This window comes from Diorhabda sublineata, chromosome 3 (assembly GCF_026230105.1).
Source record: "Diorhabda sublineata isolate icDioSubl1.1 chromosome 3, icDioSubl1.1, whole genome shotgun sequence".
Classification (NCBI taxonomy): Eukaryota; Metazoa; Arthropoda; class Insecta; order Coleoptera; family Chrysomelidae; genus Diorhabda; species Diorhabda sublineata.
This window is the reverse complement of record NC_079476.1, coordinates 16,596,552-16,619,401: the sequence shown is the minus strand read 5'-3', so window position 1 is coordinate 16,619,401 and position 22,850 is coordinate 16,596,552. Positions and strand designations below refer to the sequence as shown.

The window sequence follows — 22,850 nt, the reverse complement described above, 5'->3', positions numbered from 1 at the left end:
TAAAAGGTGTAGTTATAAAGAGAATAACGTTGCAACGGAAAAACTATGCATGATCCAAAGTTTAACGACTGTCAGCGTGCAGCATCCTCTTTCGAATACGTCTACCGTGCCTGTAGACAAACCAGTGTAGCCGTTGGCTTCATTTTTTTGTTTTTCTGTAAAAATGATCGACGTAGAAATAGAGCAAAAGATTGTTGTATTCCGCATGAAACTTGTAAAAATTGCAAATGAAACAAGTGTATAGTAATGAATGTTTGTCGCGTCCAAGTGTTCGCGCCCTTCCACGTTAAAAATGTTGAAAATATTGCAAAAATTTGGTAATCTCGTTCGTCGTATAAGTATTTGTACGATTGTTGAATTTAGAAAAAAGTGTATGCCGTAAATATGCAAAAAAATGTTGTATATCACCAGCCTCGTTACTTAATAGCCACACAATGTTTGGGATCGTCTAAAAGATAAATTTTCTACCGATCAGGTGCTGGCCATAACGTACTATGTTTTCCTTAAATATTTTTTATAGCCTTCTTTCTTAAATACTCATTCCATTTTTACCAGTCACCTTTCCTCCAAAATATTCCCAAACCATCACAGAGCCTCCGCCGTGTTTTATAGTCGAGGTCTAACATCCTTTCTTTCTTTAACCTGCACACAAACACTCTTTTATTGGACCCAGAAACTTCCATTTGACTCATCACTCCATAAAACTCTCTCAATTTTCATGCGTCCAATTTTTTATTTCTTTAGTCCACCGTACTCTTTTAAATTTATTTTTCTTTGCAAAAAGGCCAGCTTCTCTCAATCTCCTTTTCATCCAAAAGTACTCAAAGACACATCCCTGGATTTATTGATATGAGCAGTTATCTTTGGGACCGTGAGTCGTCGATTACGTTTATAGATACATTTATCTTCAGCGGTTATAGTTTTTTGATATCGCCCTGAACGTTTTTTATCGTCAAAGACCCTGGTGGATGCATATTTTCTCACGTTCTAGTCCACGGTACGTTGAGGTATTTTCAATTGACGGCAATTGTACGGTTACTTTTCCTTAGGCTATGAAGACTTGCGATTGATACAAGAGTTTCAACCTAATTTTAAGCATACGAATTTCACAAAAAGATGTCTTGGTCCAAAAAGTACACAGCAAGTTCTTCCGTCTCACAGAGCTAATAACTGGGACTAAATGCGCAACAGAGAATTAATATTTGGAGATTAATTCAAAATTTTGCAGTTAGGTCACGTGACCGAAATTTTTTTCAAAAATTCAGGTTGTTATAGCAATCTGTCAACGTTGAAGCATCTGATTGACCCCTTGGTAGGACGAAAAAAAAAATGATAAAAAGTATTTCGTAATTTTAGAATAACAAAGATAGAAAAGAAACTTCAAATGTAAGTTGCAAATGCTGATTTTTACAGTTTTCAAAAACCATAACTCATTGAAAAATTATGATTGAAACAATTCGAAAATTTATAAATTTTAAAATTACATATTTAATCGCTTCAATCGTTCGAAAAAACAGTGAAAATAAAATTCATAACTTCTTAAACTTGTTCGAATTGTTTTAATAATAATTTTTTAGTGAGTTCTGTAACTGTAAATATCATCCCCTGGGCTCTAGCCAACCTAAATTTGTAAATTACAATAATAGTGAAAAAATTTGAATAATAATTTTACTGAAAAAAAGTATCAAATATCCGCAAAAACACTTTTTATTCATTTTTTTGTACCCTACCCAAGAGGCGATTCCAACAAATTCTTGACGTCTGTTTAGGACACTTCAAAGTAACTTATATTGAAAATTCAAGAACTTACCCCAATAATTTATTAGCATTATACTTTTCTTTTTTCAATATCTTTTCTTTGGTGTAGTAAGTCCTTCGTTTTTTTCCACTGACCCCCCAGTCTCTGGAAATTCGACGAACAATTCGTAAGCTAACACCAAGAGCAGCTGATACACGTTCACCTATTTAAAATAAATATTCAAGGTTATTTAAAAATTGGCTCATCATCCTTTAAACAATTGACCTTACTTTGACCTTAAGTAATAAAAACTCAAAATGATACCATTTACAAGAACCTTATAGTGTGTTAATTGATGAAAAAATTCAAGATTATCTTGTATAAAATGCATTTCGATAATAAAATCGAATACACATTTTTTCACATCTCTTTTTGTCGATAGCAGAGTTGACACAGTGCATTTGAAAATTCTCAGCATTAAATATCAACCTTGGTTTATTGTTAGATAAATAATTCGGATTTTTCGACTCAGAACTTGATAATTATTCTTTTCTGGAATTTGGCAGGCTCTAACTTCTGGTTATTGTCAAATTCTTAGCAGTACTATAAATATAATGAGCAGAATTTGCTTCAATTTCCATAGACCTTAACTTTTCGTTTAATTCGTCTTTTTAGAATATAAATTTACTTGATTATTTCTTTGTTCAAAACAATGAATTAATTTATCTCTTATTAGTACCAAAACTTTAACCTGGTTAATTTATTGGAAGTAAGAGAGGTTTCTCATTAGAAAGACTATATAACAATCATGCGTTTAGAGTTGGCTTCATATTTAGTACCCTGTTTTTAATATTATAACAATGGAGAGATCTTGTTAGTCCTAATCGACAAAGTAAATCCTTCGCATTCCCATTGGTCGCTGGCTTTGAAGTAAGTTTCTTCCACTAGGTGATATCCTAGAGAGAGAAAGAAAAGCTTGACAGTTACAGACAATGTCTAACGTTTAATCCGCAAAAAATCTTATCCGGATCTGCGGCCCTGCAAATGTGTACCTTGTATAATCGGCTTCTTTGTTCACTTTGAGGCCTACCAGTCTTCATTTAGCTGTAATATTTCCGCTGCCAGGAAGAGCGGTTTGTCTGAACTATGAAAATTGTGACTTGTTTGCAGTAATATGGGTAAATCTTTAGCTATTCCCACTCTTAATATTGCTTCCTTTAAAGGCTCCAGATCATTGCCTTTGATTCCTTTTTGTCCAGGGTTCCACACAGTTTATTCCAAGTCAGCCAGTTTATTTCGTGTCTTGTAGCATTCTAGAATCAGCTTTGATCTGGTAGACATGCTTCGCCGAGCCATTAGTGCCCCACTACAGATGTGTACACTTACGTGGTTATTATCTTGTGCAGCAAATTGGGTCGCAAGCTCGGTTTGCATAACAAAAGATAATATTCTGTAGGACCAAGAGAACAAAATTTTGAAAGGTGTAACTGATATTATGATAAAACATACAACCAATACAAAAAGAACACCACAATAATGCATAGAGAAACACACAAAATACCAAAATTTTTTGAAATTTATCCAATGAAGTTGCACTTTATATAAAAAAGACGAATTCTGTAACAATTTCTGCGCATTTTTAATTTCATAAGTTTTAGTCTATCTCTTCAAATAGAGATGGAGGAAGTGGGAGACTTGTTTAAAAAAAATTCCTGTAAGTCCGTGCCACTTGATTCAGCAAATTTAGAAAAAAATTTCTTTTTTAGTTTCATATTTCAAATAAGCCCTCTAGTAGTGGACCTAAAATCCAAAAAATAATTTTCACGTGTTTATCGGGGCCACTATTGTTATAAATTTGGTATTAACCAAATTTAATTCAGTCTGTATTAATAATAATAATAATATTTTTTGTTTTTTAATATATATATATATAAATATAAATATATATATATATATATATATATATATAAATATATATATATATATATATATATATATAAATATATATATATATATATATATATATATATATATATATATATATATATATATATGTATGTAAATATGTATGTGTATTCGCTTATAGGTCAAAGAAAATATGGGGGACCACCGCCAGGCTGGGAGGGCGCGCCACCCGGTTCTGGTTGTGAGGTATTTTGTGGAAAAATCCCCAAAGATATGTACGAAGATGAGCTTATACCATTATTTGAAGAATGTGGCAACATTTGGGACCTTAGATTAATGATGGATCCCATGACGGGTACCAATAGAGGATATGCATTTGTAACATTTACAAATAGAGATGCAGCGCAAGTAGCAGTCCAAAAGGTAAGTATATGTTTGCAGGATCTTATTTATTTATTTTTTGGTAAACTTTAGTTAGGATTGTCAAATGTTTTGATGTTGTTCTGTATAATCGTCAAATCTTTTCTTGTTTAGATTTATTTTTGGGAAACTATTAATATTTTTTTTAATTTGAATATTGAAATACAGAATTATACTTTTTTTTCAAATTAAGGTTAACCTTTAGAAGTTAGTAGTAAAAAAATGCTTGTAGCTAGTTGAGGAAGAATAAAATTATTAGTTAATTTTGGGGAGAATATTTAAGTCAGATCGGTGATTGGTATTTTAGCAAAAATTTAAGAATCGATATGACTTAGCACCCTTATACCTTTTTTCAAAACCTGAAATTTTTCTTGTTTTTCGGTAGACCGTTTTATTAAATATAAATTTTCAGTTTAGTTAATTTATTTACATCATTTGTTTGAATATAATCAAAATTTGAAAACAAACGGTCTACTGAAAAGGACTGAAATTATCTGAACAAAAGTTTTATTTACCTAAATAATTAAATATATACGATTGTTCAGATAATCTAGTCTTTGTGTGTTTAATTGGCAGATTCTATTATAGTGATGTGTGCCAACTGTTGTCATAGCCTGCAATTGTTTAGTGTCAACTTTTGTTGCAGCCGCTCTGACCACGGAGCATACACTGAAACTCTTCTCTACTTCCCTTGTAGTTTTTCCTCAAGAGCCCAAGTGTAGGAAAATTATCGGAAATAATTTTACAGTACATATTTACAACTTGGCCGCATTAAAATATTCTGTCGATTGGTTTCCTTCAAGTTATTTTTACTAGGAATTTTTAGTTTTTTTTATTTTGAATTAAAAGTTTTTTTTTACTTGACTATTCACAGGTGAAACTCTTTTTATCTTGCTTCTTCATTGATCACTCTCCTCATATCTTCTAATAATACTTTTCAAAGTCTTCATTTAGAAACATGTTTCTGGTTTTAAAATCTTATTTATTCTTTTTCCTACGATACATTCTATGTAGTTGAATTCCTCGTTTTTCTCTTCTATAGACCTCAGTGTGAGGTTTTTATTTTTAAATTATTTTTTTTTCGATGTAGCCAGTTTATATTTTTATGTCACTGACCACTTTTTATTGTGATATTTTTTAATAGCTGAACTCAGATATTGCTGAACTTGCTTGTTTATCAAAGAAAATGATTTCATTCTCGTATTAATTTCAAATCTTGATCGTTTTTTTTGCTTGAGCTCTTCTTTAATGACAGCTTTTGCTTAATTGTAAAGTCACTGCATGTTTTCTTTTTGCATTCGATTCAGGTTTATCGCTTATATTTTGTGCATTTAATTCCTGTCAATTGTTTCTTCCAACTTGCTCATAGACTTGATGTGCTTGTCTTATTTGCTTCATTAATTGCTTAAATTTTATTGAAAGTTTTTCTAAGAGTTGCGGCTTATACATTAAGGTTCTAATTTAACCTGAATCTAAAATGCTTCCATTGTATATATATTGTGCCTTTAATTTGATCTAAATCTGTTAATTCTTATATACCTTCTACTATTTCTGTCACTTGGTCGTTTAAAATTTAGCCGTACAGTTCATGTACTTGTTACTTTAATTGCATAATATTGAATGAAGGATCTTCTAAGCTGTGGCTCTGGCCCTCAATCTAAATTGTATTGTATATATCTTCTACCATTCACGTCAATTTTTTCTCCCAACGTTGCACTTAATGAACATGTCTTTAATCTCAATCTAAATCGGGTCCATTCTAATATACTTTCCACCAACCCCCTCAATTGTTCTTCAAAAACGTGGCGATAGACTTCATCTGCTTATTTTTTAAATTCCCTAAATTTATTTGAAGGCTCTTCAAAACTTTTACTTTTACTGTTCCCGTCCGTTGTTTCCTCAATACTTTGCCACAGAGTTCATGTACTTATTTCGTTAATTCCTTAAGTTTCACTCAAGGCTTTTCTCAAATCAAAATTGGGCCCATTTAAATGTACATTCTACTAGTCCTGTGAGTTGTTTCTCCAATACTTGGCCACAGACTTCATGTACATGTTACGTTAATTGCCTAAAGTTAATTTACGCCTTTTCTTAAGCTTTTAGCTTATACATTGTACCTCTAATCTCGTCTTAATCTAAAGTAAATATATCTTCTATTCTTCCTGTCAATTTTTCTTCCAAAACTTGGTCGTATACATCATTTCTTTGTTTCCTTGGTTGCTTAAATTTGATAGCAGGCTTATCTCAGGCTTGATCTTATATATTTTTACATTCCTGTCAGTTGTTTCTTCAAAACTTGGCTATAGACTTCATGTACTTATTTCCTTTGCTTTAATTTGATAGAAGTTTCTTCTCAGGCTTTCGGCTTATATGTGGTGCCTGTAGTTTCGCCTACATTTAAATGAGGGCCATTCTAATACACCTTCTGCTATTCCTATCAATTGTCCCTCCAAAATTTCGTTACAAATTAAACTGTGTTAGTCTATGTGATGATCTTCATTGTTGAGCCTAGTAGATTCGAAAATATTGTGTGGATAACTCAGACATTATAAAATTGTAGTAACAATATTGTTGATAATAAAGAATTTTTTATGATATAAAATTAACTTGAGGGAAACTAGTATAGAAACAGAATAAATATGAAGGCGGGTGTCGAAAATTGGCTCACTTTTTGTAGATTGTTTTAGTAGTACATTTGAATTGTGTGTTTGTTGGAATTTAATTTGGAAATTTAAAGTTTCTGCTTTACAGGTCTCCTCTTTGCGCACATAAATGGGCAAAATTGAGACCGAAAAAAAGTGACTCTAAATTCCATTTAGGTAGACGGAGATCATAATGTAGTGTGGAGATTCTGGTTGGATTTTTTGGGTAACTTTGCGGACGGAATCTGCCAATCGATTGAGACAAAAATTTACCTTTTTTTACTGCGCGTTAGTATTGACTTGATCGATTTTAAAAGGCTAATTTTGTATTGGTATTTGAAACATTCTTTTTTAATATCATCAGAAAAAAATAAGAAATAACCTACAAATTCCCATTGTGTCCCAAATAGTCTTGCAAACTAAGTGGTTTCAATGACTACTTCAGGGCTGTGCAACTTAATGAACTTTGTCAGTGAGTTTTGTGGAAACTTTAAGGATGCATCTTTTCGTTATCTAATATTCAACATTAAGTCCAAAGTTTTGCAAACTTTCCAACCAATTTAGCAAGTTCTTGTTGAAAAGAATTTGATTACAAATCATACAATTCTTTTCAATGTAAGTGGTCAGGTGAAAAATTCAATTTTCCCAATATGACTTGGCAGTGAATCACGTTATGACCTTTTAGTACATTAGAATCAACATTACCCTTAGCAGAAACTTATCAGAGGAAATGAAGAGCTAGCTGACAAAGGATTCCAAGGGATAAATAAGAGCATAGTAAGAATCTACAAAAACCTGCTATAACAAGCAATAGTGCTTACAACACCACCAGAGGAACAACAAATGAAGACAAATTTTCGAGGTGGAGAATGTCATAAGAATCAGAATGGGTTATGATTGGTTGGCTAAAATGGTTCCAACTAATGAGAGACTATCAAAGAGATGGTATTTAAACCAAATATTAATTTCTTAGAGATGAAGTCTCGTCGTAGCTCCAAAAAAAGGAGTGTGGCTCTAAAAGAAGAGGAGGAATCTAAATCCATTTTCTACACTTGTATCAATGTTTGATTTATAACGGATTTTGTAGTATTTCACTTGAATAGGCTTTACATTTGGTGCAAATCCCTTAACTCTGTCCGGTCCTCTGGACTCCACCATTTTAAAAACGTACATACACCTGCTTTCTTTATTATTCGAGGGTAATCGATTGCAACTTCTCTGAGACCTTCTATCAGCAGTCAATCGCGCAACATTTCTTTTAAATTTTGTCTACAATTTAAGAATTGTTGTATTCAAGTTTAAATAGTTTTTTTTGTCATAATTCTTATACCAAAGGTGGAGGTAAATGACAAGTTTTGAATATCATCATAGAAAATACTCAGTTGGGGGTACAAAATTTGGCTTTTGAAATTGTATTAGTCATTTATCGAAAACGGTTTTAAAATTATAAACGGAACTCTTGAACAAATGGTATCCAACTGAATTAAAAAAATCGCGTTTCGCTTTTCTTTTGTTTGGTGTTTAATTGGTAAAATTTTTGTTTCTAAAAGTATTGAACCAAAATCGAGCGGTTCTTAGTTGAAATTACCGGTTCGCTGTTTTAAACATTGAAATTTGATTATATTTTTAGAAATTTCGATTAGAAAACTATCAAATTTCAATAATTGGTACACTGGTTCTAATGCACCTTGATACATATGATTACAAATCTTATTTACTATTATTAACTTGAAATATATATATGATAAATTTGATTGCAAAATATATAAATGTGCAACTGACCTTAAGACAAGATAAACATAACTGCTGGCCTAATTAATCAAAAATAAATACTAACCTAACCTAACCAAAATGGCAATATGAATAGGTATCGAAAATCATTAATTAAATATTTTCAGCAAAACGACAAATTTTTACAGAAGAATTTTCAACGAGGGCTTTTTAACTATCATTTTGCTTATGAATATATTATATACCTGTTAGCTTTTTTCCAAAAACTGTACTTTAACGATTCCTTTTGGTGAAACAGTGTGAGTTGCACAAAAAAACTCTAAAGCGATTCAGAAAAGCATAAAATTTCCCATAAGGTCCAAACTGATTTGATTTCTTAAAAATTAAATAAGTATGAGAAATTTGAAAAAAAAATTTTACATACATTTTAAATGGTAAAACTTTATATTTAAATTGTATGTCCATCAAACTGATTTGCATTATTTGAATTGTAGGTACTTAAAATTGAAATTAAAAGCTGAAACTTGGAGACAATTTTTTTCTACAGGGAGATTAATATTTTACTTGAGCACCAAAAAAAATTTTTTTCGGAAATGAATCACTTTATACCTATAGTAACGTAACTTGGTAATATTTCGATTTCTATGAGATTTACAAAAAAAATATTGAATAAAAGTTTTGTTTCAAATAACTCAGGCCATCTGAATACTCCATAATAACCAATCAGTATATTTTTATAAATAATACATCTTGTATATATTTTAGATATCAATAATCAGTTAAATTACAAGTAAAGCTGTCACTACTACATATGTCGTTATTCCACAGTCAACAGATAAATATGACGGAAACTTTCTTTTCATATAAATAATTTTCTTCACCTTAAAAATCCAGAGGCTGTATAAATCGGTCGATCTGGCTGGTCCTCTTTTTCCAATGCATCCATATTGGAAAAGTCGATTCAAGTAATTTCAAACAGATATACTAAAGGAGGTGATTGTGTCAACCTCCTGGAACTAAATGGCACTAAAATTTGTTACCAACTGCATTTTGGAACAAATTTAAATACTTTAGTTCGTTCAAATTACCTTCTACAAAGAATGATCCAACAATATCAACTTTTCCCTGAGTTTTATGTTCCCGTATCCATATAGGATTGATATCAGTCCAATTGTAATGGTTAACTGTACCATTGAATATAAATGTGACTTCATCGGAAAGGACTATTTTGTCAAATGATGGTCTACATTATGGTTTTACAAAATTCCCTTCTGCAGTCGATATCATCTTCAAATTATTTTGGTACTAACGTTATTTTATAAAGATGACATTTATTCTTATTAAAAATGTAGCATGTGGATTCTATACTGACATCATGTTGTAATTCAGTTTTTTGAATTGATGTATTAGGGTTTTCTACAAAACTTTTATGATCACTAAAATGACAACAGACTTTTTTGACATGAACAATTTTAGGATCATTCTAATCTCAAATCTCTCTAACTTGAAGTAGAACATTTTTTTTTTCAAACATAAAAGAAACCTAAATATTATCAAGTAACGTTACTTTATGAACACACATATGAAGATACAGTCAAAATTTTGATTTATAGTTGAATTTTCCTCCACGTCTTACTTTCCATTTGTAGGAGTGTAAACCAACTCTAAAAACTAAGATAATTAGAATGGCCCCAATGTGGCTACCATACCAACAGGGGGTATACCAAGTAATGAGGAAGAAAACGGACTTGTCAAAAAGAGGGTAATAACATTATATTTTGCATCACATCCCTACTGGGGCCTTGTAACCTCAGCAATGTACTGAACAGACTTACTGACAAAATCTTGACCATATCAGATAAAATTAACTTCTCCAACTGTTCAAAAACGACATTAAATTAGTGGTCAGTTTTCTGACAGGTCACTGCTTCGTCAAATGTTGCCTTAAAATTATAGGCATGACATTGCGGATGCTGTAAACAAACCATAGAAACTATAGAGCATCTGTACGCGCAGTACGCCCATTTTACTGAAAGGTCTAGGCATCTCGAAGGAGTAGTACACACACTTTGGGAAGTATCTTTTTATATACAGACTGAAACTCAAAACGACTCTCCAAACAATTTAATCTAGTCAAGCTTTACATTTCGCTGGTTACCACTAGAAAAAGAAACTGTTTATGCAAATTGGCTAGAAAATTAGTGATGGTGGAAATAATCAGTTTTGCAGCATGTTAAAAATCAATACCTCCAATAGTGAAAAAGTTTTAGATAAAAAGAAATCCTTCAAAAAGTTACAATCATAAACAATAAAATGTTAAGGAAAAGGTTATGATACTTTATGATCAATTTGATTAGTATATAAAGTGATATTTTATCAAATTTTTATTATTACGGGACATGTTGTACATAACGAATTGTAATAACCTTGGGGTTTGAATAAAAATAAACATTTCTAAATGAAAAAAAATTGATCATTATCAATTAACGACATTTCTAATTAATTTGATAATTAAATTTCTAATAACAGATAGATAGAATTGGAATACTGATATTACTGATAATTAAGAAATTTTCTTTTTTCCGAAAATAACAATTAAATCATCACTTTGTGTGATTTCCCTATTAATCAAGGATGAAAAGAATGTTAGTTAATATTTAGTTTTGTTAATAACAATATCAAAATAGTGATAGTACACTGTTAAAAATTTCTTCGGTAATTTTACCAAAAATGTGCAGGAAGTTTTAAGGCACAAAAATTTAGTAAATTGACTGAACAAAATTATTCAATTCAGTTCGAGAAAATCACAAAACATTTCCTAAAATCACTAAGCGGTGATAGAAAATTTGATTTACTATGCAGTGTTGTATAGTATGAGTATATACGTATATAGTATAAATATTAAACAAAATATTCTTAATAATTTACTTTACTATAAGAAAATTATCATTATCTAACAAGCTTTTTTTAAATAAGATGATATAGTTTTGATTTATTTTAGTTTAATTTTTATTCAAAATCTTCCCACTTTGAATTAAAAACTTACTAAAGAGGCTTAAGTATTCTAGACTCAAGCATAAATGAAAACGGGGTGGCTAGCGCCATCTATCCAATATTTCCATAGTGTCAAATCACAGAACAAATAAAACATAGTTAATCAAAATATTAAGAATTTTTGAAAAAATTCAAAGATTTTAATTGAAAAATGAAAACAGTTTAGTATAATTACTATCCATTGTCCAAGAATTTTACTCAAATTGCATTATAATTTTAATTCGTATACTTTTATTAGTAATTTTAGCCATCATATGTTTAGTTAAATAATGGTAATTGTACAAAAAAATTACACTGTAACTTACAACAAAAAATAGATAAATACAAACAATTAAAAAATTAATTTTCAAAAATAATTTTGAGATAAATACTATGAATTATTATAGGGAAATTTAAATAAATATGAAGTTAGAAAAATATTGGCGGTGGTACTAGAGTACGAAAAGTGCTTGTAATTATAACAAAACAGAAAATTTGACTTTAATTGATTAATTAATGTCAATTTCCAATTATAAAATTAAGTTAATTAACTTTCCACCTAGTAGTGTATAGGATGCATAGTTCTTGAAATAAAAACACACCCGGTGTATTCTTTTCGGTTGAAATTGCATTAGAACCACTGTACGGAGGTTGTGACAAAATTTGTATCCATTTGGTACTGCTAAATTATGTTTAGTCATTTCACTAGCTAAATTTAAGATTCGATATATATCAAAATCCTGAATTCTGGCATTGTTTCTCAACCCACAGTTGGATAATCACGAAATCAAACCTGGCAAGAATCTGAAAATTAACATTAGCGTTCCAAATCTACGTCTTTTCGTCGGAAACATTCCAAAGTCAAAAGGCAAAGAGGAGATCTTGGATGAATTTGGTAAATTGACAGGTAACGTTTCTTCGATTGTTAAAGTTTTGCAAAATTTTCAATGTTTACTTTGAAGCGTGACGTAGCACACAATATTTATTATTTTATTTTTTTACCGTCTTATTTTGATTTTATTTGAAATAATTGAATTAGAATAAATTTAAAGTGTTTTTAAACTGTATTCTAAAATTTTTGTTTTTTTATGATCTCGTTTTCACAATTTCATTCAGAATATTGTGATTTCGTAGCATTTCTTACTGGATATTTCTATTTTTTTATTAGTTTTCATTTTCTCCAGAAATACTCTTTTCAAAAATTCAATTTCCAATCTGTTCTAATAATTCTTCATTTACCCCTCTTATCATTTTTTTATGTAATCCATGACATTTATGGGACAAATTCTATTTATATTACGATGAATGTATAGATAAATTATCAATTGAGTTTGAGGAATTTTGCGAAAATTGAGTACTTTAATGAGCCAATATTTTCTTTGAAATTTTTTGCTTGCTGTAAAACTGATGCCCTTTAGTGATGTACCTTCAGTTTGTAATTGACTATAATTATTGCATTATTTAAATTTTTCCTTGCAATATACATATGATAATATATGAGTTGTGATAAAAAATGGTGAATGGTTTTATTAAAAACAAAAAAAAAATACTAAACATTGTGAATTACCGCCCTTGTCTAGCAATTTATTCTTATGTTGAATCCGTGTTAGCATTTCCGAAAGATTTTGTAGTCGGTAATTGTTTTTTATTTTCTGGAAGAACCAGATTTTACATGGTGCTAAATCTGATGAGTGAGGTGGATGTCGTTATTATGATGAAGTAGAAAGCCGTTATTCCATTTTTCAGATCTTTCTTCGCCCATCGTTTCATAAATTTCCCACTATTCTACTCTCCTGTCTGAACGGAGTGGTTCTCTCATCCGTTTTGAAAACAGATTCATGTTTTATTTACATATTCTATAGTGTAAGACGTGGGGTTGAGTTTATTTTTTCTTCGGTTTGTTTTCTAAGATTCTCTACATTTTTTTCCATCTTTTATTTTTATCGCTTTATATATTTTTTTCCCTTTATTTTCAGTAACTTAGTTGATTTCGCCCATTTACACTACCATTACACCAACACTCACTGTCAGAGTGTTGGTGTAGAGGTTCCAGAAATTCCTTGATCTTCTACTTCTGATTCTTATTGTTCTGGTTTCACTTAATCGTTCCCCATTCATAGACCTGTGCTGAAGCCTTTAAAAATGGCAAAAAATGGGATGGAAAATGAAGAAAATGTAACAAAAATGAAAGAAAAAATAATTTACGGTGGATCTGAGGTTGGGAAGTGAAAGAGAGAAAGTTTTTAAGGTTGAAAAATGGTTTATCTCGTTTAGGGGCAAAACTGAACTCAAAATTCATTTGAAAAATTGAATAACCAAGTTTTCGGCTTCTTTTGTTTAAAAGAAACCTATTTTTCCACGAAATTCGACGAAAACTTACCTATTTATGCCCCAAATACATCGTATTTTTTGAAATTAAATATTTATTTTTTCGCCTTTATTTTGCCATTAGATTGAAAATGCAACCTAGTATTTAATGGAAAATTTTCTTGTCAAAATATCGGCTTTTTGAAAAAAAGTTGGTGGGCTTTTAGTTTATTTAAATCTCTACTTTTAGATGGTGTGAAAAATTTACATTACTATGGTAAATTTTGTGAGAAAATGCAAAAAAAATCTATTCCGAAAAATTTATTTTGTCGCGTTCGACAATTTTTAGCTGTTTATAAAAATTTTACAATTCAATTATTCGGTTCCATTTTACATTGATAAAGATGAGTGATTAAAGTATAAAATAAATAAATAATTAAAAATTGTCGAACGAAATTTTCGGATTAGATTTTTTTTGCATTTTCTCACAAAATTTACCATAGTAATGTAAATTTTTCACACCATCTAAAAGTAAAGATTTCAAATAACAAAAAGTTCAATATTTTGAAGTGAGAAATGTCGATTGAAAATTAGAGTGCTTTTTCGAAGTCAAAATAGAGTAAAAAAATAAATATTTGAAAAAACAGTGTGTTTGGGACATAATACCGAATTTGGTGAAAAAATCATTTTTCTTTAAAGGTAGAAATAAAAAAGCAAAAACTTAGTTATGCGAATTTTTTTCATAAATTTTGTTGTTATTTAAAAAAAGTGTGAATACAAAAGTTGTTGATAACCGTTGTTACCGCAAATCGAGATAAACCGTTTTTTTGTCCTTAAAACTCATCCCTTTCAATTTTCCGAATTTAGATCATCCGCAACTAATATTTCCTTATATATCTGAACCCTTTCTCAATGGGTTCCTTCCCACTACTATTTTTATGCCTTCAAAAATATCGACGCTGGTCTATTATCTTTTTCACTTGTCCAAACCATCTAAATCAATTTTCTTCTGGGCTTTTGTGCAGGTTTTTTTACGTGTAAACAAGATTCCGTTAGCTACCTAACAGCTGTTACTGAAATTCATTCACCGATTTTATAATCACACCTTGTATATTATTGTGAAAATTGTTCACTCACTACCACTAGACCACAATTAACAATTACATTACCTGGTCCTTCGAGCCGGATATCAACCATCGATTATTGTAGGCTCCAAGGACCAGCTTATATTATCTTGAGTTTGTTTTTCCTTATCAGTATTTCAATCTTTTTTGATCTCAAGTTTTCTTCTGAAATTAAACTCTGGTCCCTTAAATTGTTATGTTCTTTTTGAGATCCATAGAAAAATGTCAATATCAGATTAACATTTAATTTGATTTTAAATCCATATAGATACTCGTATTTTAAGTTATTTCTGTTTTTGTCCGGTCGTTTTTTCAATTAGTCTTCGAGGATCATTATGTTGTACAGGTTGTTTCACATGAATTGTTTAATAAACAAGGGAAAGGCTATTGGTGAGGTAATAAGTATTAAACCCAATATAGATACTTATTGGACAATTTTCTTTGAGTTCTATATTAGTTTATGAAAATTTTTTCTTTGTCAAAATTATTGTTGTGAGTTTCGCCCGCTTGAAAGTAAACGAGAACACAATCAAAAAGTATAGTGGCGGCCGGCTGCCGGGCTCAGTCCTTTCCTTAGCCCCTCCCACCTCGTTGCCCATGGCATAAATTGGCTACCCTTCCACTGTCTTTGCAGCTGAATGATTATGAAATACGGAAAGGCAAAAAGATTGGCGTTACCATATCTTATAACAATCACCGGTTATTTGTGGGCTATATTCCAAAGAACCGGGATAGAGATGATCTTTTGGAAGAATTTTCCAAACATGCACGTAAGTTGAGTAAACACCAAAATACAACCATTTTTTTTGTTTGTTTGAATCTCCCTCATTTGTTTTTGGAATGTCATAGTCGCGCCTGAGCAAAGGGCAGGGGCAGGGCCGCTACAAGCACGAAGGGGTGGGTGACCAGGTCCAAATCGCTGCTGTTTGTCGCGAGTGCAGATGGCTTGGTGCAACGATATAACTATTTGCCTATGAAACGAGCTTCTTAACTTTCTAATCAAAACATTGCTACTTCAGATTTTGATTTTTTTATATTTTATGTTTTTGAGATGATTTCTCCTCATTATTGGTCTTTTTTGATAGAAAATCGGTTTAAAATAATAGGTAAAAATTTGACGTTTCGATCTATTTCCGTCTTTACCGTATATTTTTACATTTTAATTTAAACCGATTTTCTATCAAAGTAGACCTGAAATCAAGTTAATTTATCTCGAAAACAAAAATGGAATGTTGAGTTGTATTGAGTAGCATTAATTTTAAAACATTTTACTTACCTCTTTTTGTCTTGATGAAATTTTACATCGATATTGAACCACTAAGTTGGAATTTCTGGAACTGTTGGTGATATTCATACTGAATACACTGTTTACACCACCACTACACCAGCACTCACAAATACAATGTCTGAGACGCGTTTCGATAACCTGTGACTGAAGGTAAACCTTGAAGACAATAACCTGGTTATCGAAACGTGCCTCAGACAATGTAATTGTGAATGCTGGTGTAGTGTACTCAGTACCATATTGACCTAATAAAAACGGGCCGCACAATTCAACGTACTACATGTCCTACGACACCAACAACAGATCGTACTCGGTGTTATCCAATAAATGAAACTACTTTTTGGTTTTGTAGTAATTTTAATTTCATGGTTTTTACGATGGCTTCGAATGCATCAAAAAGAGACATTAGCTGCAATTTTGGTAGTTTTGTTAGATGACGCAGAACAGCTCAAAAAATGAAGAAAATTGCTTACAAAACCGCCAACTGCAATCTCATATGAACTTAATGCGTGAAATAATCACTAAAGAACCAATTGAGCAGACATAAATACAAGTTGTAAATAAAAAACCCGTACGTTTATTTTGACTTACTTTTTTCAATTCATCATGTCCTCAAGCAGCCCCGCAAGTTATCGATTTTCTTTTAGCCAGAATTTCAAAGAAGCATCTCTTTTTTTTATTGCACTTCTCCGAAGAAAGAACTACCAATAAATTGATGTTCTGGGCATCTGCAAGTGAACTCGATGTTCACAGGAGCAACGTCTGCCTTTTGAATAGATCTTGTAGACATTGCTCTATGTGGGAGTAAGTTGGACTGCTCGGAACAGTATTTGCAGTGGTAGTATCGATAAAATAGTCAGCGACCTTTCATTTACGCTCTAAGTTTTTGGTCAATTCTGGATCGCCTATATGTCGAATTTATCTCTTCTGTATTGAGTCGAACATCCTCAGGGTATGTTTGAAAGTCGAACTACAAATTTTCGAGCAATATTCCAAAGATAGACGAATCTGGGGTTTGTAAAGGATTAGAAGCAGATGCGGGGTATATAGCTTTTTGGTCTTTAAGAGAGCTCAAAGTTTTTGCCTTAGCTAATTAGACCACGTGACTATACCAGGACATATTGCTTCCAATCTCATGATTGGCATTTTTCTTATGTTTACTTAGGTATTCATTATTTTTAACATTCCACAAATAAGGTGATTACGATATACGTACTGCGGTCTATGAACTCTTGGCTTCATAAAATGGAGTGTGTTCACAAACATTTCCATGCACGCGTCAGGGACAAGTTTCAACTTGCCGCTTCGATCCATTTTATTATACTGAAACTCAGTCAAGTTGTTTTGATAAATGTCCCAAATTTAATTTCGCGCCGTTAAAAAATTTTTGACTGAAAAAGGGTTAATACCAATACAAATCAAAACCAGAATGGAGGTTGTTACGGTGAATTATATCGTTAGAAGATAACCAACGTGCGGGAAGTCCTGTGATGGTGACTTCTCCAAAAAATATTAAATTAGTGGAAAAAATTGTTATAAGTTAATGGCGCATAATGAAAAAAAATAGCAGCACAGACCGGCATTCCCAGAACAAGTGTTCTATAGATAATACTGGATGTCTCGAATTCTCAACGAAGTCCGAAAGCAGTGTCGAAAGTAGAATGTGTGAGCAATTTTTAGAGCTTTGCAGCGAGGATCAAGAAACTGTATATCGTAACGGGTGATGAAACTAAGATCTTTTACTATGTTCCTACATCCATGTACCAAAAAGGAAAGGTTACGAAAAGCACTAAAAAGTGAAGGTTTCAATATTTTGGGACTCCGGGGGTATCTTTTTGATTGACTTTAAGGAATCAAATGCAACCGTTAACGAGGCATATTACTCTGATTCACTAAGGCAATTGTATAAAAAAATTATCGAAAAAATGCGCAGCAAAATCAACCAAGTTGGGCGTTTACTTCAAGACAAAGCTTCAGTCCTCACTGTTTCGCTTTCCAAGGCTATTGTACACATCTGTGACTTCACAAAGAATTAACACCCACCATATAACACTAATCTGGCTCCGTTTGACTATTTTTTGTTCGCAATGCCGAAGCCAGAGTTAACAGCGACGATGAACTTAAACAGACGGTGTACGCTGAATTTAAAGATGCATCATATTTTTATAGAAGCATAGAAGCTTTTGTTAGACGTTCTGAAAAGTGTTTGGTGATAAACGCAGAACATATTGGAAAATAATCACAGTTTTGGAATTTCTGGAACCGTTGTTGATATTCATACTGAAAACACTGTTTACACTACCAACACTCACAATTACACTATCTGACGCGCGTTTCTATAAGTTTCTGAAGACGATACCTTGGTTATCGAAACGCGCGTCAGACAATGTAATTGTGAGAGTTGGTGTAGTGGTGGTGTAAATAGTGTGTTCAGTACAGTATTTTTGATTTATGATCTTTCTTTCTATGTTAGGCTAAAAACTTAAACACCGTACTTTATATTTCTATAATTTTTTTCCAAAAATTTCCATTACTATTCATTTTTATAAAAATTGTTTATATTTTCGATAAAAATTGTAAACAACTTATCTTGAACAAGTTAGCGCTTGCACACAAGCCATCAAATCTAGCCTATTTACTACTGCGTTGTACTACAGATTTTATTGTACTTGAAAGGACTCCATTTTACTACAAAGCCACTTATTATCCAATCGATGTTCCAGCGGTAGTTAAAACTTTGTGTCGCACTGTATATTGAACACACTATTTACTACCCCCACACGGACACTTACAATTGCACTATCGTCTTCGAAGATCGAACATAAACATTTTAAATTTCTTGTTTGAACAAAAAGATGAAATTAATTTTTTTATGTACGAGGGTAACGCTATATATTTTGAAATAGAGGAAAACTTTCCAAGAAAATGATTTGATTTAACACCACGTATAAGGATGCACTTTTGTAATCCAAACTCCTATAACTTGAAAGTTTTTCTTCTTATTTTGGAACGCTCACAACAAAAATTGACGAATTGCTTCATTTAACTCATTATCGATCGTGAAAAGTCATCCGCGTGAATGTTTATTTAGGGTAAAGGATAACTCAAAATCACACGTGCCAAAATCAGGTGAATAGGATGGATGTTTAATGACTATTATATCATTTTCATGTAAAAATTCAATTGACAGATACGATATTAACTGAAAATAGAAAAAAATGGAGTATCGAACTGTCATTAAATATTTGTTTCCTAAAGGCAACACGCCTACGCAAATGAAGACTCTGTATCATCGTTTTCGAAGGCAATCTTATGCGCATATTGAGCTGTGTAGCGCAGCACAGCACAGAGTAGCATCGGCAAAATTTCTGCGTCGCACAGTTTATCTCGCATATTAGAATGTGGTGTATTTGAAGAGCATGTTTTCATAATATTTGGATTCAAGTTTTTAGTCAGATTCGTATGCCGACCTATATTTATTTATACTACTTCATCCAAAACAGCGATTACCTGAAAAAAATTTCTCATGGGGAATTTGTTTTTTCGTATTTTTTCCCAAATTTCTTGCTTACTTTCCATACATTTTGTTATCACTGATATTATCAAAACTGGATAAACGTGCACCAATTCAATTAATTTTAAATCCATTGCAAAACTCTAGCATACACCGGTGCAAGTAAATAATGTGATACAGTTTCTGTACTTCGATCACAAGTGCGGAGCAGTTCTCGTTGCCCTGTCCTACGCCGCAATGTTCACGCGCTCTAGCGAACACGTAAACTACTACCCTGTCTTGACCTACTCTGACTGCGTCACACGAAGCCATATCAGATAAAAACCAGGTATATCATCGAAAAAATTCACCAGATAATACTGTACGACAGTCGAATTGAGGTTAAGGAGATGGAAGAGGTTATCGACATTCAAAAAAACACATAAGTGATGTCCACTATTTTTTTTGGAATAATCATGGGATTGTATATATAACCCTCGTTTTAGGTGGTTCCCTATGAAATTATTTACGTATTTTTAAAAAAATATGACAAAGTCGTGGAAATTGATGATGGTGTGGAGCAAAGACGTCGAGGTTTATAGATAGTGACTTTTTCTAATTTATTAATTTGAACTGTAAAAAAGTATCTTTGTTATTTAATCAATACTAAATCTGAAATACTTCCCAGTAATAATATTTTGTGGGAAAAAAGAACACGCACCTTGCCATCTTGCATTCCCATGCTTTTTTAGTACCTAGCGTTAGTGGACTTCGGTGCTCATCCAAAAATCACGATAATTAAATGAAATTTACTAAAACATTAACCTTTAAATTTATATATTCAGCTGGGCTAATGGAAGTTATCATTTATTCATCGCCCGATGACAAGAAAAAGAATCGCGGATTTTGTTTTCTGGAATACGAATCCCACAAAGCGGCATCTTTAGCAAAGAGAAGATTAGGCACTGGCCGTATTAAAGTTTGGGGTTGTGATATCATTGTCGACTGGGCTGATCCTCAAGAAGAACCTGACGAACAAACTATGTCTAAGGTCAAGGTGAGTTACAATCTCATTTTACTTGGTAATTCTATATGGTTTTTGTAGAAGATTTAGTTCAGAGTCTGCAAAACAAGTCTTCATATGAACAGCGCGACGTGGAGGAACTCATTTCATCCACCAGATATTTTTCTATATTATATATATGTAATTGAATATTGTTTCTAGTGTCTGAAAACATGGCTTCATTATCATTTGATCATAGATAATTATTTCTTCAATGCTTCTTGGTTACTAGATCGTCGTCGAAAATAACTATTGCTACCTGACGTTTGGATGACTCGAGCAGTTGTTATCTTCAAAAGTTACTTGCTGATTCGGAGTCTTGAGTTAGAAGAGCAGTAAGCAACTTCTGAAGATGCCAACTGTTCGAGTCATCGAAATCAATAATTAAAAAACATTGAAGCAAAGGATAGCTAGATACTGGAAAGTTTATACTTCTCTTTCCTTAGTAATTTGGCCTTTGTCCATATAATTACTCAGTTACAGAACATTCTATAGGATTCTAAACTGCTCTGTATTTTAACTAAAAACTTACTAACCTACATTCATCTATCTCTATATGTTACTATATTTATTTATTATCCAGGTCCTCTACGTAAGAAACTTAACTCAAGAAATAAGCGAAGAGAAATTGAAGGAGGAGTTTGAGCAATTTGGCAAGGTGGAAAGGGTAAAGAAAATAAAAGATTACGCTTTCATACATTTCGAAGATAGGGACAATGCCGTTAAGGTTAGTGTTTGATATTATTAGTTAAATTTTACTTTGGTATTTGCTTCCGAGGATATGCATCAATTTATAATCGTTTCCGTAGGCAATGGAAGCATTGGATTCTAAGGAATTGGGAGGTTCTAATATCGAAGTCTCATTGGCGAAACCTCCGTCTGATAAGAAGAAAAAAGAAGAAATTCTGAGAGCTCGTGAACGAAGAATGATGCAAATGATGCAAGTTAGAGGCGGGTATGTAACGAACAAAAATTATATTGACAATTCGTTGAAGTATATTATTTATATTTTAGAATGATGCCGGGAACAATGCCTTTAAGGGGTCCGCCTGGAGCTGCCGGCCCAAGGGGAACAAGCGGTGGCATGAGGTCAGCACCTATGGGAAGGGGCGATTATGGTAAGTTTTTATTAGCTGGCTTCCGTTATATGATTTTCGACATAACGGTCCTTAGTCTGCTTGTTAGTCAAGTAACTATTCATTTCGAGAGTATGCGAGGAAGTATCAAGTCCCACATACCACTCTTTCGATAAATAAACAATGTTCACTAAGAATTGGTTTTAAATGTTCAAAAAATAACGAAAATTCCTTATTACATTCATAGTTACAACAAGGAAGATGTTTCATTATATCTAATGCTTGTTTTTTTTCGACGTTTCCATTTTTTAATCTAGTTGAAATTTTCTGAATCTTTTCACTTATCTACCTCAAATGGACCAAATATGTGCCATTTACAATTAAATACTCATCGTCACTGGAAAATAATATGATCTAAAATGTTAATCATCATCATTAAAGAAACCGAATGATATATTCTACCTTCTCTATTTAATTTTCCTATAGGACACCTTTGAATTCAGTTTGGGTAAGTCAATTCGGCGGTTTGGACCTCTTGTGTTTATGTAGTACCCACATTTAGCAAATATGCGTTTGGTTATTTTTCATTCTATCCCAAAATTTGAGTTTGTTTATGTGTACATTTAAGAGACAATGTCCTAAAAGATTTTTTAGTACGGATGCACTCTATAGATCTCTATATTTGCAGTTTCTTATTAATGTTTAACCCTACAGAGTTATTACGATACCTCTATCTCTTCTTCGTTTCTTTTGTATCAATTTCTTCTTGTATCGTTGGTCATTTGACAAAAAGGTTCTAGTTCCTAAAAAGGTGTTTGGACTCTTGGACTGTTTTATTGCTGGTTTATCAGCTCTTTCATTTCCTTCTACTTCATCGTATGGTAATAACAACGGGGTAAGTTTGTTTTTCCTTACTAATTTATTAAATACATCTAAAAGGATTCCCAAACCATTTTGGAGATCTGATATAATTATTATTCCCTGCTCTCTATTTCACTGCAAATCGAAGAACAATGCAGAATTTCAAGGCAGT

At 32.0% G+C, this 22,850-nt stretch overlaps 1 protein-coding gene across 10 annotated transcripts in view; it reads left to right on the top strand.

Annotated features, from left to right (window-relative positions):
- Positions 1–22,850, top strand: part of LOC130441906 (heterogeneous nuclear ribonucleoprotein Q) — a 71,815-nt gene that overhangs the window by 22,692 nt on the left and 26,273 nt on the right. For 6 of the 10 annotated variants that reach the window (XM_056775775.1, XM_056775774.1, XM_056775768.1 and 3 more), the window contains 6 exons: positions 3,825–4,066; positions 12,241–12,376; positions 20,524–20,735; positions 21,325–21,468; positions 21,551–21,696; positions 21,756–21,859. In XM_056775775.1, coding sequence (XP_056631753.1) covers positions 3,825–4,066; positions 12,241–12,376; positions 20,524–20,735; positions 21,325–21,468; positions 21,551–21,696; positions 21,756–21,859 — 984 coding nt within the window. Of the gene's footprint in view, positions 1–3,824; positions 4,067–12,240; positions 12,377–15,534; positions 15,671–20,523; positions 20,736–21,324; positions 21,469–21,550; positions 21,697–21,755; positions 21,860–22,850 lie in introns of all 10 variants that reach the window. The other 4 variants (XM_056775773.1, XM_056775771.1, XM_056775770.1 and 1 more) reach the window with 1 other exon arrangement.